This window comes from Aplidium turbinatum, chromosome 15 (assembly GCF_918807975.1).
Source record: "Aplidium turbinatum chromosome 15, kaAplTurb1.1, whole genome shotgun sequence".
Classification (NCBI taxonomy): Eukaryota; Metazoa; Chordata; class Ascidiacea; order Aplousobranchia; family Polyclinidae; genus Aplidium; species Aplidium turbinatum.
The window spans coordinates 8,370,618-8,390,520 of NC_137486.1; the positions used below are offsets into that span (position 1 = coordinate 8,370,618).

General features: G+C 37.9%; 2 protein-coding genes across 2 annotated transcripts; both read right to left on the reverse strand.

Annotated features, from left to right (window-relative positions):
• Nucleotides 1-738: 738 nt before the first annotated feature.
• On the reverse strand, nt 739-6,306 carry LOC145784493 (hematopoietic prostaglandin D synthase-like). The gene is made up of 4 exons (XM_082596322.1): nt 6,098-6,306; nt 4,964-5,166; nt 3,059-3,154; nt 739-2,881 (listed from the first exon to the last, which is right to left on the reverse strand). Exons 1-4 carry the CDS (start codon nt 6,228-6,230, stop codon nt 2,717-2,719), a joined length of 597 nt encoding a protein of 198 aa, XP_082452448.1. The 5' UTR covers nt 6,231-6,306; the 3' UTR covers nt 739-2,716.
• Nucleotides 6,307-11,095: 4,789 nt separating this feature from the next.
• LOC145783933 (proto-oncogene tyrosine-protein kinase Yrk-like) lies at nt 11,096-19,183 on the reverse strand. The gene is made up of 10 exons (XM_082595695.1): nt 19,128-19,183; nt 18,245-18,333; nt 17,477-17,632; nt 16,764-16,952; nt 16,039-16,172; nt 14,957-15,079; nt 14,180-14,336; nt 12,877-13,020; nt 12,386-12,531; nt 11,096-11,885 (listed from the first exon to the last, which is right to left on the reverse strand). Exons 1-10 carry the CDS (start codon nt 19,181-19,183, stop codon nt 11,616-11,618), a joined length of 1,464 nt encoding a protein of 487 aa, XP_082451821.1. The 3' UTR covers nt 11,096-11,615.
• Between the last annotated feature and the right edge of the window lie 720 nt (nt 19,184-19,903).

Consider the following 19,903-nt stretch of genomic DNA (forward strand, 5'->3'; position numbering starts at 1 on the left):
AAGTTGTTTGAATTTCTATACAACGCTCGCTAGCAGCCTGAAGAAGCGTCTCAGAGAAAATGGTTGGTTGGTTTTGAATCTTTATCCTCGGACTGACAAAGCCTTGATTGGTTATTCCTGGTAGTTTCGCATACTTGTAGAGGCTCTTGACGCAGGGCCGGTTACCGAGATTGGCAGAGTGAAGTTTTCCGATTATTGAAAAGATGTTGCCAGGAAATTATTCCATTCACTAGGTGCCACTGAATGAAGAGCAGTCCTGAAATGAGTTGCTCAAACGCACACCCCGAGAGTCGAACTTGCACCGCGTGGTTTTGAGCGGGCACGTAACCACTGAGCTAATGGGGCGGACAATGGAACTGGACAATCACTGCAAAAAAATTAAAAGAAAAATGGGAGACATTGATGCCAACGAACTAATAATGAAAATGAATCGTTTTATTTATGTCATCGAGAAAGAGAGAGGACTTGTCACGGCAAGCATTTTTTTAACGTACAAGAACAGCCTTCAGGAGATATATCCGAATCTTTGCATTTGCACCAGAATTCTTCTGACCGACCACACCAGCTACTGTCGCCAGTGCTAAAAGGACCATCAGCAGAATAAAACTGGTCAAGAATATCCTGCGCTTAACCGTGGCAGATGACAGGCTTTCTGCTCTTGCAATTACCATCGAAAACAAGATTGCCAAATCCCTGGACAATGGCCCATTACAATATGCGCAGAACAAGGCTCGAAAGAAGAGCCTTGCGTAATTATGGAATATATGTCCACACTGTCACTGTAGACCTATGTATACACAGTGGTGGGCGCAGCTAATGTAAAAGTTAGCTTTTAACAAAAAAATCAGCGGATTTCCAATAAATTTACTTTCGCTAACGAGTCCGCTAAAATTTCTAAATATTAGCGAAAATGCTAATCCGCTAACCAAAGCGTTAGCTTCGCTAATTAGCGGAACTGTGCCCTCTACTGTGTATACACAATATGAACCCTGCATGTTGTGTAAAATAAATACCACATTCCAGTTTCTGCGTTGGAAGGAGCCCCGGACTTATGTTCGGAGGGGGCCACGTTTTTCGTTGCTACGGCCCTGGTCTAAATTTTGCTGCTTCCGCACTTAAAACAAAGATGAAAACGTGGGTGAGAGTAGTTTCCGTGGCAAAAGAAGAGTTACCCGAGTAGCAGTAGTAGCTGAAGTCCACAAAATGGAAGCGGAAGTCTACGAAATGCATGAAGGATTCATTGCAAGCTCGGAGACCGATAAAAATTGTATCTTGATTTTAGAAGATAAGCATCTTTGTGGTTGCTGAACATTCAAGAGCACCATGCAACAGCAAGTTTTATGGTGTTGCTTCCGAACAATCACAAGATGTACGCTTTGAAGGCCCACACCACTTCCTAGGGCCCGCAGCAACCCAAGGTGGATGCAGCATGCGTGGAAAAAATACAAGTAGGTGCACTAAGTGCAACATCCCTCTCAATGGGAAGCGTGGTAAAACTTGTTTCAAAGATTGTCACACTCGTCATTGCCACAAATAATTTGATGTTTTTAAAACTACAGTATAAGAGTATTTCTGTAACTCTAACCAGACAAACGTAGTTACAAGCCAGTCGAGTAAAAAGGTGAAAATCTTCCACAGTAGGCTAAACTGCCAATGTTCGACAAAGGAAACCATTTACTTCAACTCACCAATATAAAGCAGCAATGGACGGAACCATATTTTGAAAGTTTAAGGAGATTGATTCAAGCCAGCTCAACAAGACTCTTTGCAGAATCGTTAAAACTTTAAAGTATGTTAGCTTTACACTGGAGCAACATTTGTGTAAAAGCAATTAATTTTTAGGTTTATAACAGCCAACTGGACGATGATAAACCTGTTGCATGCACGCACAGTTGCACACAGAAAATCTGCACTGCGTTTTGAATGGCCTGTACTGTACTTACATAACAAGTAGTTGAATTATGAAGAAAGGGGCGTTCTTCCCGGCTATCAGCACAAGGCTGAGCACTCACTAGCACAGCGAGCAGTTGCGATTCGCTAACCATAACGGTGTAGCTGCCAGGCTAGCCATTCACACCATCCAATCAACAATATGTTTCTCGGCAGCCGATTTGTAGCAAGAATTGACAGCGATAGACACCGTATAGTTGAATGACGAAAGTGGCGGTCATATACCAGTAGCCTACACACACGTAGTGCACGTAGAAAATGCACGTATTGCACGTAGAAAATGTTGAAACATATGATTGTATTTCGGTCTCAAGCACGTTACAACAGTCGCGTTTTACTGCTATTCTTGGCATGTTTTGTTCAGAAATAAAAACAAATCAACGCTATACTAAAAATATTATGGTGTCCAAAATCCTTGTAAACTTGGCAGTGATTTTCCAACTTTGTGGAGGAACGATTTAAGATGAATAGGTTACTTTAGAATGTTGTTCAACTCACGAACAAAACGGTACGGAATGATACTAAATATACACCTAGTGGTACTTGGTTGACATAATTAATACACATAACTCGATTTTGCATTAGAACTTGGAAGACTATACACTTATACAGTATACTATAGGATATGATGAAGCAATCATAGCGTTAGATGCGCCAAATCACCAGAGAAATTATCCAAGCCACATTTTGCAATAGACTGCACAAAGCATACAAGGTTTGAGAAATATTTTTCTTGTTTTGGTTTGATGCAATCAACAGTTCTGATCTAAATGTGCGTTTTCGGCCTTTGAGCAATGTATTTTGCAATACGTGGAATTGCAAACACTTTCTCGTATAAATTCTTCAGTTTTGGTGTTTCATTCAGGAGTTCACTATTCGATTCCAGTAAGTAGTCAACCCCATTGGCAAAAACAATGTCGCCGTAAGTTATCTAAAAATTGCAACAGTTTTTACAATAATCATAATGTTAGATACATTTGCATAAAACGCCTGCAAGAAATCAAGGGCAGTAATGTAAAAAAAAATTATACGTTTAATCGCATAATTCCCTGAACAGCACTTTTAAAGAAAATTTAACAAAAAAGTTGAAAAAAAAACAACACTTTACCTCAACCCCAACGTAGAATTCTCCCTTCATATTAGCTTCAATCACTTTAAGCATCGGAGGAATGGTTTTTGTCACTGCGATCTGCATCAGTTCTTTCTGAAACACACCACTCGGTCACCATTGCATTTTCAATATAGACATTTAACTCAGGTTATTGATATATTTTTTTTCATATTTTGTACAGCAATCGCTTTTAATTGGACCACATTTGAGTCAAACTATGAATTAACCTGATAAAACTGGTTGTCACAGTCAAAGGAGAAAAATTAGACCAGAAAAATGAGTTTGAGTTCGAAAGGCTAGAGTTCCCCAAAAGATTAACCCAGCTATCAACAATGCTTCTCCGTCATCGTCAGTGCTGGGCACTGGGGCCTGAGATTTTCTGCTGAGTCTCTTCATCGCACAGCCGACATTGAAGTCGCTTCTCTGTAAAATGTATCCATCCTCATAAGGCATCGTTTTAGCCGGGTTGGAAGAAGATGAAGTCGCAGTGGCGTAGCCGGAAAAAAAATTTGGGGAGGGGGCCAAATATTTGATGAATTGAAGAGAACGACAAAGTGTTTGATTTAAGACATCGCCACCTGATGTGCAGTGGCGTATCCTGGTGGGTTAAGCAAGGGAAGCAGTAAACCTGGTAGGGGGTTAGAGCGTGCCTAAGGCACGCGTATTCTAGGGGGGTCCGAGGGCATGCTCCCCGGAAATATTTTGCAAAAATTACACTCAAATAATGGATTATAGCGCTTTCTGGAAACACTTTTAGAGTAATATTTACATGAAATTTATTAGCAGATAAACTAGCTATTAACTTATTAAAGGTAGCTCTCACACACAAACGGGCAAAAACTGCGGCTAAAATTAGAGAACACAAAAAACTCAGCTACACAAAAACCCAACAGAGTAAGCGATTTTGAAATTGCTTCCACAGATTAGTTAAAAGAAGCGTAAATCGCGTAAACTTTGCGCGATTTACGATTTGAAAAATTTATTGGTGTCTTTCTGTGTGTCTAAAACAAGTCCTGGGGGGTGTTAATAGCCAGATGCCTTGGAAAACGATATAAATTTATACAAATTATATTATATTTTCAACAAAGGGTTCAACTTCGGAATCCAAACTTTGAAAATTTTGGGGGGGCCATGGCCCCTTTCGCCCCCCCTGGCTACGCCTATGTGAAATCGGCGAGCTAACTCTTCAGCAATAGGGACTTCTTCAGAGAATTATATGTGAAATTTTAAGGAAAAATGAAGCGGATGTGACAAGGGTTGATGGGTTACTGATTATGGCAACCCTTGCTGGGGTAAATCCTTTACCAGCTTAAGAAGCATTTGTATACGTGATATGATGAATTAGCTTCCCTTTTATTCAACGTCTTTCCAAGTTAAGCGACAGAATTAAAAAAACGCATGTTTGACAACTTTCGGTACCAGTGCCATTGCCACGGGCAACTCACCAGTTGGCGTTGCTCAATATAAAGCTGCTTTTGGCGGTAACCTGTTTCGTGAACTTGTATCAAGTTAAGTCTGCAAATGTTGCCGTTTTTACGTGGTGACAATGTTTGTAGACTTTAAAATAATGTAAACAACGAAACATTTCCTGGCTGCAAAAAGCCGCACTATGTGCAAACGCAGCCGTCAGTCTTGCCAGATGGAAAAGCAGGAAGCCAAATGTTTTAAACCGATTCAGCGTACGCGGACATTGAATCAAAGTAATAGACTGATGAGCTCGTATTGGCAAGACGCTCAACCATGTCGTGCTGTAATTGTTTTTAAGCTGGCTATTTCAACGCCTGCAGTTTGCTGCAGTACAAGCTGCGCACACAACCACGATGCAGATTTCCCCTAGTCTGAAAGGCTGGCTTCGCGTACGCAACGGAATTGCACTGTTCAAGACGATTGCAATTTGCAAACCTTTTTTTCCTCATTTTGTTCGGTCCATGGAAGCTTCTCCATTACTTCTTGGCATGCTTCTGCAAATTCATCGGACTTAGCACATTCAAGTGATGACTTTCCAGTTAAATTAAATTCTCGAGCAAGAAATCTTCCAATGGCATTACTTTGACATATTCTCGTACCATCTACCTCTAAAACCGGCAGTTGTTTGTACGGCATTTCTGCAAAAATGTTAAACTTTGACAGATTTACATTTTCGATATCAATACACCAGATATAGTGAACAATGTGACTTGCAAGTTTTAATGGTTTGAAAATGCTACAAAGTGTTATACAGTACTGTATAGGCTACATCTGGTAAGTTGTAACGGAAGTAGCCTGATAAGTCGTGGACGTCCACGGTTAGGTAATCACTCAGTGCCGGTCTTTGGAGTGTGCAAACCGTGCGATCGCACAGGGCCCGCAAATTAGGGGGCCGCAATTTACTCAGAAAATGCAGTAATTTTTGTCATTTCCAACGGAAAAAATTCAATTCGATTCACAAGCAAGTACCGGTATCCTTGAAGTCAGTTGCGGCTTTAGGGATTAGCAACAAGAAAACATGGAGACTCAGCTTTATTTTCGAAAAATGCCAAAGAAAACATGATCTTATCCTTTTGCTATGCCACCGGACAGCACCATTTTATAGTTAATATTTATACCCAAATTTTTGTTGAACATGCACTCAAAATGCACCAAATTCAAAGTAATTTTTTTAAATTTTCTGGGGGGCCCGCCACACCCCACTCCGCTGTTCGCTCGCCGGCCGTCAACTCCACCCTCCCCTTTCAAAATACTTACTACGCTACTGAATTGGATCATTGTCATTGGGGCCCGCAAAGCACATTCTGCACAGGGCCCGAAATACCCTAAGACCGGCACTGAATCACTACACATAAATAACCTACGACAAGAGACAAGGTGAATAATTTTAAAATCCAAGTTAACAACACGGCTAGAATACAGACAAAGTGTTCAGTCTGAGGCTATTTTACAAAGTGCTAAATACGATGAAAAGCGTTGAACTACTGCCAAAAAGTACACATCGAATAACGACAATAACAATCAACTTATCACCACATACGCAATCAAGTAACGAAAGTGAACACTTACCATTTTTCTTTGCTCCCCACTCGCTAAACGGTATACGGATATCTTCATATTCGATGCCTGCATAGACAAATAAGAGCCGAGCAAGTTCTCCTCGACCTTTGAGTGGAAAGTAGTGCAACTTGTATTCAGGCATAGTAGCTTTTACTTTTCAGTCTAAAACCACAACTCCACGCCAAAGTTTATAAAAATGATAACTTACACGCCTAGCACCAGTTTTATAGACGAGTCAACGAAAAAATCTTCAGACAACAAGTCCAGACCAGTTTTGAAACTTGTCACGTACAGATTCCCTTTTTCTTTAAATTTTGCTGTGTCATGCTGATTTTGCGTTGCACAATGTTGCACAACATTTATCCTTAGATTGGAAATTTTATGCCTACTTAGGGACAAATATAAGAAAAATGAGAGCAACTTAGGGCATCTTCATATCTTAGTTCAGTTGCTGCACTGATAGCTGTTTGTGTAGTTTGTGTCCAAATCTATCAAAATGCACTTGATTTTTTAATCTGGGTCAGGTGGTTCACTGCTTTATTATACTGTTATACTGCATGTACGCTACACAATGTTTCATGTGGTCTGCAAGTTGTAAAGCCATGTATGATTCATTGCTTGTTTTCCGCATTGTTTTTATCTTAGGAATGTTGAAAAGCTGTAACTGCTGCATTGTTATTAACCACAATCTACAGTGTATTTGTTTTATGTGTGATTAAGCATTTCCCAGCTGCTGGCAATTCTTTTTGTTTTTTGCAAATTTAGGAAATTTTGATGCAATTTAAAGATATTTGATTAACAGGGTTGTAGAGTGAGGCAAAAATTATGCGATTCCGACTCCTCAGTTTATAACTGGCCGACTACGATTCTAGTGTTGCCAGATTTTTAAGTGTTGCCAGATGTTTTTAAGTTTTTGTCGTTTTTTATTTTTGTCAACTTTAATTTCACTTAAGTTGCTATAGAGATTAAAATGGCAACTTTTCCAAAAACAGGCAAGTACAAACACTTCTATTTTCTGGTAAAGTTTAAGGTGGGCAATGCAGAAAAAAAAAATTTTGAAAGTAGATTGCAAACAAAAATTTTATTTAAAAAAATGAAAGAGTGTACCGGCAAACATCTATAAGATTGACTCATGATCGAGAAAAGGAATTTATTATCGTTTTATATCAAGCCGGAGTCGTTTTTTTTTATAAGATTTCATACGTCAATCAATCAATCAATCATTTTATTTTTCGTCATTAACGCGTCCGGGACAAAAAAGATACTAACTACAAAAATCGATATAAACCTACCAGCACGTTAACGAACGGAAAAAGGTGGCAAAACCTTGAAAGGTTTAAAACAGTGGTTCCCAACCTTTTTGTCTTGGTGATATCGCAACCCCCACTTATATTCTTTCCTAAATGCAAGTATACTATTAACAAATAATAGCCTACAACAAAAGGCAGCACTAAAAATGTTTTTCTTGCATTTATTGACAAATCAATCCGATGGTTGACCTTGTAGGTCTGCAGCTAACCGTGAAATTCGAGGTTGCGTGCTAGACAGAGCCAGTCTAATGTCGTCTTCCACATCCATTCTATTTCTTTCCTTCGTTTTCATATGCAGAAGAGCTGAAAAACCACTCTCACTTAGATACGTCGTAGCGAAGGGCAGTAATACTTGAAAAGCCAGCTTTGAAATCTGTGGGTATGAATCATACATTTCACACCAAAATTGAGAGAGTGATTTTGGAAACATAGCAATGTTCCCAAAATTCACTTTTCGTTGCCAGTTTTTCAATTTCGAGAAAAACGCCTTAACATTATCATTAAGTTGTAAAATATTTGTGTCTTTTCCTTGAAGTTTCAGATTAAGGCAGTTCAATTTTTCAAATATGTCGCAAATACGCAACCGCTTCATTTCGGTTTCATTTCTGTTGAAACTACCGACATGAAATCCAGACCGCCACGAATCTCATTTCGGTCATTGCATGCAAACAGACTACGAGTCTGGCAGACAAACCGAAACGAAAAATTTTCATTTCGGGCGCAATGAAACGTCATGTAAACGCAGCTTAAGGCACATACTACTAGCGGACTGGTACCTCGTCCTACTTGCATTCACTTTTGTTGTTGCATGAGCAACAGCTTCGCGACTCCCTATAAAATGCTCTGCGACCCCCTTGGGGGTCGCGACCCCCAGGTTGGGAACCACTGGTTTAAAACGTGCCTGAATGACAAATTATGTAGAAGGCTATATATCAGTAGTTAGCACGGCCACAAAACCCAAAAAACAAATAGCAAAAAATCAAACAAAAACAGAAAGAAGCACACATGTAGTAATGAATGACAGCCCAATGAAAAATGTGATGTATGAACGATATTTTTTTAAGAATTTTTTGCCGGTTGTAGGGCTTCGTGAAGCGCCTGAAAACTCGATGTGAAATCAATTCAGCTAGAACATCTTGTACTTTAAGCAGTGAAACAGTCTCTTTCACATAGATTCAAGGTATTCGGACCTTGAATCAATGTAAAAGAACTCATTGAAAACCTAGTGTGAACAAACAAAATTTTGCTCCCTTTTGTGACTCCTCAGTCCTCATCGGCATGTGAACTCATGTGAAACGACTTCAGCCAGGTCATCTTGTATTTCAGCCAATAAATCAGCTTCTTTTACATGGATTCAACGTATTCAGGCCCTAAATCAATGCAAAAAGCTCACTGAAAACCCAGTGAATACAGAATTTTTTCAAAACCGGTCCTAAACAATATGCCAACTTTTCGCTGAGAAAGCAGCTACATAACGATGATTTATTTATATTAAACTAATTCAGATAGATAACAGCATCTTTAGGAAATTCACTGAAACAATACAAGTTGTATGTGATCACACACGCCTTCCGTTGTAAGGTCAAGAAAAAATTGCATGTATGGGCGCTAACCGTCAGCAGGGCACAGACGCGCGCTGCGTCGACGCTTTCCGCCGGGAAGAGTTTAGCGACTCCGACTCGGACATGCCAAAACCCTTCCAATTCCGACTCTACCACTTGGACTCCACACTTTACAGATCTGTATTTGAACGTACTGTAAAGTGTAGATTTAGAAATTTTACGTTTGGATTTGTGAGAATATTGTTGCACAACTCCTGTTATTTTTGCACGATTGTTTGCTCCCGCACTAACCTAATTTCTTTTCCAACACATTAAAAAATCGTTTGGATTTTTTACTGTTGAGAAGAACGCTTTTTTCAGCCTACCACTCCATGCGGAAATTTACCAAATTAGCAATGACCTTAGTTTTAATCTTAAGCATCAAATGTTTTTCATTTTGTTCTAAAATGCATGTTTGTGCGTTTTTTTAATTATTGTTAATGCTCACGCTAGATGTAATTAATCGTAGTTTTCTACCATGGCCACTAGTAGCCATGTTCTCTACTTATTTAGTTCTGTTCGCACAGTAGATACAAAATAATACAGTACTGTAAGTATACTGCAATTACGATTCTCATAAGCTCTACTTATAAATTAGTTTGATTATAGCCTATCATTTTGCATGCTAGTGACACATCATTATGTATTGAGGTTGTGGTTTAGTTGTTAGGGCGGTGTATGAGCTTACTGGCTTGTTTTCTGATTAAGTAGGCCTATGGTTTAGTGACTAGGCTAAGTATGTTCAAATCCGCCCCGATAGCCTATGTCAGCCAGTTAAGAGCCTGACTTTGTGCATAAAGCAACCTCAAGATCTAACAGCGGTGGTTGGTTCTAGGGATGTGCGTTAGAGCAACGCCTTTTGAGGATTGTTCTCCACTCAGCGGCTACTAGTGCATGGTTGGCAATAATTCAGACAACAACACTTGAACGAACGCGAACTTCACTCTGCCAATTTCAGTGACCGAGCTTCCGTCAGCGGTTGTAGCCCCTCTTAACCATTTCGAAGTTGGTGAAACCTGCACTGGTTCGTCGTCAATTGCACAAACATCTACTTGAGAACGCACGAGAATTCTCGTAGTTTAGGCTTCGGCTACAAGCCACCAAAGTACAATATGAGACTGTTGAAACACACCTCGGCTGAATAGAAACTCTTACATACCAGTACTGATAAATAATGTTTGTTGATAGCAGATAAACACTCAGTGTAAGAACAAAAACTTGACAAATAACGAGCTAAGAGCACATGCAGTGGTTTATAATTTAAATTGCATCCAATCCTCAGTTTAAACCAGAAATTTGTGTAAAAATGCTATTCCTGACTAGCTAAAAAATCAACCAATAATTATTTAGTAAATGTATAAAAAAAAATTGCAAAATTTGAAAGCATTAATTTATCCCCTCCTCGCTTAACCAGTGAAATCTATTGTTTTACAGCCTGAAAAATTGCAAATAAGCTGTTATTGAGCAAAACCATTAACGTATAGGCTATCTATAGTATAAGAAAGTGTGGCAATAGTGCATCAGGCATTGTTCTTCGTACAATGTTTATTATACTTGTAGCCTAATTTCTTTTTAAGTTCTATTTCTACAGGACAAAGTATACAAGCAGCGCTGGTTCGGTTCTCGGGGTGTGCGCATTTCAAGGACAGCTCTCCATTCAGCCGTTTCTAGTGGATAGAAACATTCATAGACAATTACACATCAACAAGCAGAAACTTCACTCTGTCAATTTCGATGACCCGGCTTTAGTCGGGGGTTCAAAGCCTCTCCAAGTATGCAAAACTGCCAGGATTAAACTTTCAAAGAAGCTTTGTTAGTATGAGGATAAAAATTCTAATCATCTTTTAAGTCACTTTTGGTTAATTCATACAGTGTAAGTTTTGGGCTATGAGTGAAAGGCATTGGTTTATTATTAAGATACGCAGTGATGTACGCGCATACAAAAAATATTGACGCCGTCAGCGTAAACGCAAACGTTCGAAAAACCATACGCTGTATGCGTCAACGTAACTTGTAAAAAAAGTTGTCAGCGTCAGCGCATACACTAGCGTAAACTAATTCTGTTTGCTAGGTGCCAAACATTCACACGGTGTAAACCACTCGAAACAAACAAGTTTTATTTTGAATTTCCACGAAGAAACACAAGCATCTGAAAGTGTTCATCTGACATTTTGCTGTGTTTTGGTTCCAATATGTCTTTGCCCATTGAAAACATTCTTTCAACTGCAGGGCTGGAAGGTATTGGCGTGTTGTAGCGAAAAAAATACATTAAAAAGTATGCGTTGACGCTATGCGCTAAAAAACCGCGATAACTTTACGGCGTAGCCTCAAGCGCAAACTATCCAAAAAAATGTGGCCGCAAGCGTTAGCGTAAACAAAAAGTATACGCCGCAAGTCTGCGCCGTATAGCCTACGTACATTTTTGAAGATACGTGATAACTCTAACTAATATTTATCTGCAAATTTACAAAAATTTTGACAATATTTTTACAAAGCGTAGCCTACCATACGTTCAGAATCAAGATGGTGTACTGTAAGTTGTGCTTTCCAATGCACTTTTGATTTTTCTGGTTTAAACAGAATCAATTCTTAAATTTGATCTTATAAGTCTAAAAATCACTGTTTCATGCTTTTACTAAACACAGGTTTCATTTCAAGATAAACATCTTTGTCTTCTGATGAATCTTCTTCTTTAGTGGAAGATGACTTAGGTTTCATTTCAAGATAAACATTCTTCTCTCCTGATGGGTCATCTTCTTGAATGGAAGATGACATCTTGCTTAGAGACAGTGGTGAAGAGGCTACACGGCGAAGGGGTAACGGTGGAGGAGGGGGTGGCAAAGGAGGGGGCGCACTAGGTGTCTCCTGCAGCTCAGTCAGAATATCCTGAAGAAAATAAACCAAAGATTACACTTTTGTTGCTTTAACTGAAAACTGCAATAAAGTTCCCAAGACAACAAAGTTGCTGGAATAATGAAATGGAAGAACGTTTCTTAATCAATAAAAGTTGTGTCATCAAATGTTTTATTTTGTAAATTAGGTCTATCGGTTTAAGCGTGGAAAAACAAAATCCACATGTAAAGATCTCTCCTGGTAGAGCATAAATAACCTGAAAAGCACCACTAACAAAAAAATCACTTAATAGCCTACACACTGCTCCCACACAATCATACGTTAAGCTAAATAGTGTGCTGTGCTGTTATGTATTGTGTTTTGTACTTCGAATAAACAGTTTATTTCAAAATTGTCTTCTTTATACCGTACACATCAAACACATTTGTTGATAAATACCTGATCGATCATAGCATTGCGGGTCATTTAAGTTTGTTAGTAGGCCTATAGTTGGCAACAAAACAACAACTAATAATAAATAATTTATTGCAGACCTGAATCGTTTTCAATTCGGGTCTCTTCATTGGTTCCAAATCCCAGCACTTCAACATCACGGAATGTAATGCCTTAAAAGCATTGTTTGGTGTGGGTGACCGATATCCTGTCTTTACTCTTGTCAGCACTTCATTTGTGAAGGTACCTAATGCAGTTTATACAATAGTCAGATCTAAAATAGGTTACGTCATCGTTAATTTGTTTATCATTAATTTCAATTCAGCCGAAGTTAGGCCAACTGCTAGAAACTTTAATAAGCAAACAAGAACTATCCAGACCGATGAATTACCATAAATAAAAATTATTTCAGCCTTTAATAGGCTTTTAATATTTCCTTTCAGCAAAAAAAAGCTTACCGCCTGTTTCTCATCTGAAAGCAAATACAACTGAAGCTCAAGCTTTTAAACTTCGACGCTAACCTCTTAAAAAAGGCATTTTGACAATAATGTTCCCAGTATAATAAACAATTTTGAAGAAATTTATTCGGTACCGGCAAAAGGTGCTTCTCCGTCAGTGAACAACTCTTGAAACAGGCATGCAAGCGCCCACACATCAGAAGCTTTCGAAAACCTTCCAAATTCTGAAGCTTCAAGTGACATCCAACGGATCATATATGCACCCATTGGTTTGTCATCTAAACATGAGATAAGCCAGTTGAAAAAATAATTTTATTTGAACATGCAACTGAGCCTAAAGTTTTGTATTGAAGTGTGGAAAATTATTAAAGCAACTAAAAAAGCTTTCGTATCTGTTTCTAGGGTTGTACTTCACTAAGCTTGCTACTGTGCAAATTGTAGTAGGCTATCATTTATAGTCATTGTTGTTTGCAGAGATGTACGTATACGCCGCAAATTCTACGCCGCAGACTTGCGGCGTAGACTTTTTGTTTAGGCTAACGCTTACGGCCACATTTTTTGGATAGTTTGCGCTTGAGGCTACGCCGTAAAGTTTTTCCGGTTTTTTAGCGCATAGCGTCAACGCATACTTTTTAATGTATTTTTTCGCTGCAACACGCCAATACCTTCCAGAGCTGCAGTTGAAAGAATGTTTTCAATGGGCAAAGACATATTGGAACCAAAACACAGCAAAATGTCAGATGAGCACTTTCAGATGCTTGTGTTTCTTCGTGGAAATTCAAAATAAAACTTGTTTGCTTCAAGTGGTCTATACCGTGTGAATATTTGGCACCTAGCAAACAAAATTAGTTTACGCTAGTGTATGCGCTGACGCTGACACCGCCAACTTTTTTTTACAAGTTACGTTGACGCATACGGCGTATGGTTTTTCGAACGTTTGCGTTTACGCTGACGGCGTCAATATTTTTTGTATGCGCGTACATCACTGGTTGTTTGTTTGTCGTATCCAGGCTTACTCCTGGTGATTGAAGATTTAGATTAAGTGGACGGGAAGGCAAGGAAGCCAATCTTTGTGTCCACCTTCAAGCATGCCTTTAAGTGTCTTGCCAAAGACACAGCCGCATGCTCTAGAGCGGTGTCGAACCGGCGTCCTTTCGATTGCCGTTCCAGTGCTTTCACCACTCGGCTATGCAGCCGACATTTTATGTTCATTGATACTATTTACAGCTAGCTTCATTTTTAAAGATGTATTAGATCATCTTCTTGATGAGGGCATATACTTTTTTCGAAAACGTTTGGATTTCGTATGTATGTTAGTTTAATATATTGTTTGAATAAGGTAACTCAATCCTGTTAATTCTTTATCAATCATCTGGCTGTGGTATTGCAAATTTACTCTCTCTCAAAGTCATGAAAACAAACCGCACAAGCTAAAACCTTCAGTTTGAACATAGACTCCGTTTGTGTCCAATTCTCTTGCATAACCGAAACCCGAGAGCTTGCAGACAAGACTGCCAGTCAAAAGTACATTCGCTGCTTGAATGTTTCGATGAACGTAATTTGTTTTTGAGATATATTGCAATGCTGAAGTCACCTAAAGATGTGATGGAAGGTGAGTAGAATGTTAACAAAACTAGAAAAATAGCAATAGAACGATAAACCAAGATGGTTTTGATTGGATAGATTTAGCAGGTTAAATAGCAGGTAAATTTTTTTTCTCAATCTAAAATGCACCCTATACAATATTAGCCCACATAATTAATAATTTTATCGGCATCTATTTAATAATTGTCTGAGAAGCAGATGTGCCTAGACGTGACAGTTACTGTGTCGCTTAACTGACCTGGTTATTTCATGTTGGGTGAGGTAGCGGTGTTCAACCTAATTTGATTGATACATAACTGCCAGGCCTATTACATCACTGAATTGGCACGGCTTGGCTTATAAAAGTTGTTTTGTTATGTATTTTTTTTCTTCAATATCATATTTATGTAGTTTCCAGTAAAAAAGGTCAATAGAAATTATACAACCGGCAAAGAAAATAAACTATAAGTTTCTGTGCAGCCGATTTGTAGCAAGAATTGACAGCGATAGACACGTGTTTCGCCCATGAGGCTGGGCTCATCAGTATCGCACCGTATTCTTGCCACTTGGGTAATTCTTCACAAAATAAACTATGTTGTGAAAGGAAGAAAAAGATTATTTGTAAAATACCTCTTGCGCAAAGCGTAGTCTTTCCTTGGTAGAAATTTCATAAATGTCGTCTCGAGTAAGATAATTGAGCAAATCTTTGTTTTCATAAAACTCTATTAACAAGCATACGGGATCTTCACTGCACTGTGCAAAATAAAGAAGGATTTGAAACGTTGGCAAGTAAATTAAACTGCAATAACTTAGAACCAAACCATAGCTTTGCAGACCTAAACGTTTAGATTAAACACCTTTGCGGAAACAATAAAATCATCATGGTGCATTTGCTTGTTTAGTTCATACTGTACAATCAATGTGGATGAATCGGACAGTCTTCTTTGTATTTCTTACTGAACGTCTACCTTGAGGTACGTACATCTACGCCCTATACGTCTACATCTATTTTGCTTAAAAGTGCAATAAAGCCAGTCGAAAAGTCTGAGCTTCCGTTAAAATTTTTCCAATGAGTTACTTTTGCTGTGGAAAGCAATTTTTCTGTCATCTCATAAAAACTAGCCTGCTGCTGCGTTCTTTTACAAAAGTGTCGCATTTAGTTGAAGTGATATTGTAGTATCATAATGTAATGATGTCAAGGAGTACATTCCTCCTCCTGAGAGGTGCAAACTGTTTCCTGATTTCTGATTGGTCAACCCTTTCTTATAGTGCTGAATAACATTAGGTTATACAAATACACGTACCCGAAGACCAACTCACAACGGAATAAACAAACTGCACCAGTTGCTATAAAAACGAAATCAAAAAATAGTTGTTTTCTTTCAACACAGATTGCTATGAAAGCTTTAAAAGGGAAAGTTTAATTCCACTTTTTGTGTTCTTATTTTAAAAACTGCATTTGATTAGACCATACAGAAACCAGGAAGATGTAGCTCAAAAGCATTGAGTTACAATAACGTTGATACAATTGCAAACATCAACTGAAATCATTCTTGATGCATCAATAGGAGAAAATGTAGATAACTTGTAGTTTAGGAATACTACTAAAAGAAAAGTTTCTATCATTTTTTTTTTCTTTTTTTTTTTTAAAGCTATCAACAATAAATACAATAGCTTAGAAAGTGACATTATCCGTTTTTTTAGATGCCTACCACTCCATGCAATTGAACGATATTTTCATGAAAAAACTTGCTGAGGACAAGCGCTTCTTTCAAAAGATAATTTCCACAATCTTTTTCCTCAGCTTGCATTTTCATAACCATTTTTCTGTCAGAAGCGACGGTTCCTGTAAAAGCGCAAGTGAAACAGATGTTCGATTCCAAGTTGGAATAAAACAATTACCAGAAAAATATTTCTTGAAAAACGATCTAACCAACTCAAGCCGAAAACTGTTTATTTGCCAACACCATCGCTTGAACCCCTTTTTTCACTTGCAGCGTTTAGAAGTTATGATGTAAATTTTGAATGAATGCAAAACTAACAATTTCATATGTGACTTTATTATCAGTGATAGTAACACAAGTTACACAACATCCATTTAAATCCTATTTTCTGGCGTATATGCTATTGCTGTTTATATTTTAATTGAAATATTATTGTCACAGCACTATGCTGTTCAACTCCTAAACATTTTGATAATTCGCCAGCTTACAATGCTCAACAGTTGAAGAAAAAATAACGCAAATGAACAAATGATCGTAGGGACCAAAGTTGTACGAGAATTTAAAAAGACATATTGCAAATATGCTACTGATGTGTTGTAAATGTCATATAGTGTAGCTTATGTTTTATGCCAACAGTTCAAATTTATTCTAGTTTGTTCCTTTTTCTATGCAATGCTTCGTGAATATTTTTAAGTTTACTGTTCTTGAAATACCTTTCCAAACATCCGAGAATCTTCCTCTTGCAATTTGCAACATTGGAAAAATTAAATCCTTCCTTATCTTCTTGATGCCATCTATGCCTATAGGTTGGCAGGCTACCGTATTGTCACCGGTGGCAATTGATTTCTCTTTAGGACAAGGCATTGTTAAAGGTTGTAGCATGTTTGTTTGATTTGTGGCATCTGAGTAAAATAGTGGCGATTTAATCAAGTGCAGTTAAAAAAAAATCTTTTTACGTTGTTGTATTTTCTAGAAGTCTAACGCAGTGCAGAAGATTTTTGTTATCTTTTTTAAAACAAATATTTGCTTAAATTTAAAAACAGAAGAAAAAAAAACTGTTTAAAAAAGTAAACTGGAAGCTTTTTCGCTGCATGTTGTTTTCAATTGTTTGCGGAAAAATGAAATTTGCGGGTCATATTTTGAGAAGATAGACAAGCCAGCTACATCAATTACTTGTTGAAGATATGTTGGAAGAAAAGAGGTGCATGGGAATGAATGAAACTACCTTGATGAAGTGATGTGAAAAAGTGGGCTGACTTGTCAAGCATCGGAGAAGCAAAAAGAATAGCGGAAAAACAAGACGTGTGGAAGCAAATAACAACCAACCTTTCGCTCGTAGACGGCACATGATGATAATGATAATGACGTGGTGCAAAGAAGATCTCATGCGTTAACAGCTTAGGTGGTGTCACATGCTGGGTCTTACCTCTGTAGTAAGCTACAAGGGAAAGGATTGAAGAGAAACTTATCCGGGGATCTATGCAATAAGTTTTATTGAAGAGAAGTTCAATCTTGTAATGAACGACAGCCGATTTTCCACCTTTCCTGTATTCGATGACAGATAATCTGTATCCATCCTCTCCTACAGAAAAAACAAAAATATACTGTAGAGTGGTTGAAGTGTTAAAATGATTTAAAATTAAAAAAAAATATCTTTATCTTAGAAATTATAAAGTAACATGAAAAACCAAGTAAAGACGTTTATTTTTCAAATATCTCATTGGGGGTTAGTGCAAGTTTGTTTCACTTGCAAGCCACACTTCATATGGTTTTCCAATAAATATTCGAAAAATGAAACGGAATAATTGAACGCTTAATATCTGACAAAGACAAATGCATTGTGGTTTGTGGGTTTGAATCTTTATCCCCCGACTGAAAAAGGATATTCCTGGCTGTTTGGCATACTTATAGAGGCTTTGAGCCACTGACGTGTGCCTGGTTAAGGAGATTGGCATAGCGAAGTTTTGATTGACGAAATGTTGTTGTCTGCAAAGTATTCCATCCACTAGGTGCCGCTAAATGATAACCACCTCTGAAGTCGAGTCAGCGCTGCTCTACTATGTTGCCGTTTCTTCATGTACCAAGTGGAAAGAACCAACTTAGCTATCGGAACGGACGTTGCATGTCTTGGATTTTTCAGCTTAATATAAAACTCTTTGTTCCAGAGTAATGCTGAAGCTGACACTCGGATTACCTTCTCGTACAAGATACGTTCCTTTGCACGTTGCTCGTTCTTTCAAGTATTTTTCCGCTTCTTCTCTTGATATGAGACCAAAGTAGCATCTGAATGATAAACAAAATAACTACAGTATAAAAACTTCTTTTGTCATATCGAAAATGTTGTGCAAAGTATTAATACAGTACATAAACTATAGGCTATACAATACCTTTACACAAAACTCTTTAATTTACTAAGTAAAATCAAATGTTTACTTCACTGAATAAGATGAAACTAGGAGTTATACAGTGTCAATTTTCCATTACCTAAATTTTCTTTTGATCTAATTTACGGGACAAAGAGTTGTATTCGAAAACTTACCAGAACCTGGCTCGTTTAAAATAATAAATGTGGATGATTAAAAATACTACTTTACAGACAAAACAACACAATTATCGCAAAAATCTTGACTTAAGTTGCCAACCACCACTCGCATTATGGTGGACAGTGTAATTTATTGGGAGGGTTAACGCTCTTGAATAGAGGTTCACCAGTTTTAATAGCGGAAGCCAAGACTTGGCAGTTGGCTCCATGTATTGGTGGAAAAAAGTTGGACGCAGAGATTTTGTCTGACGCAGGCAATTTGACAAGAAGTGGCACAGGAAGCAGCCAAATCGTTTCAAAGTAAATGCAGATGGCGGACGTACAATTGCTCCATCAAAAATATTTTTGTAGGAGCCCAAGGCTACACCAAAATAAAGTGGAGAAATAAGCTATGTTGTTTCACACCTCTTTTGTAAACAAAAACAAAAAAACAAAATTTCAGAAAAAAATTAGTTAGTGTAGCTTTATTGATAATAAGTTACTAGGTAGTAAAAGTACAGTAAGTATGCAAACTATATTGAAGATTCCAACATACGGATCGTTGTTAACTGCATCGGTCTTTAATGTAATCCCTAAAGTCGCATACGCCATGCTGGATTTGTTGGAACTCCTGCAATTACTAACAGATTTCACTGTAAGTTTACAGGAACTAGTGTTCCCCTTAATGATTCACGATTCAAGCACACCCTGGGAACATGTCTAAAAGCTCTTACAACTTATTTGATTTTATTTGATTTACCCATAAATAAGCGTAGCCTATAAATCGACTGTTATCAGAAACAAGCTTTGGTGTTTACTGTAAATTAGATAAAAACAAACATTAGGTATAATTTTATACATTCACAGAGAAACATTTAAATTCCTTTCAAAAAACTTCTGTCTGTTTTTCAAATCTCCTTAAAAAGCCGTTGGGCTACAGCAAACCACTTAAAACTGCCTCTTTACAAACATGTATTTCTAAAAATCGACTTCACTTTAATTTGGTCGAACTGTTACACAATTTAAGGAAGTAAACTCTAAGTAAGTTTAAGTTTAAGGAAGTAAACTCTATACAGCCAGTACGTATTACGAAACAAGTGTCAAATAAGTTGATTGCTTTTCAGAACGCCTACACCGCAAGCATCAAGTGAGGTGTGACACAAACTGTCACGGTGGAACCTAATTGAAAATCAAGCATTTGCGATAACTTTCTCCAGCAAATTCACTGATTTTCAACCGGTGTTCTGTGAAAGACTGTTAGAAGTTACTCCAGAACTTATTGACTCTCAGATATTGCAGCAACAACAAATCTTTATCCTCGGACTGACAAAG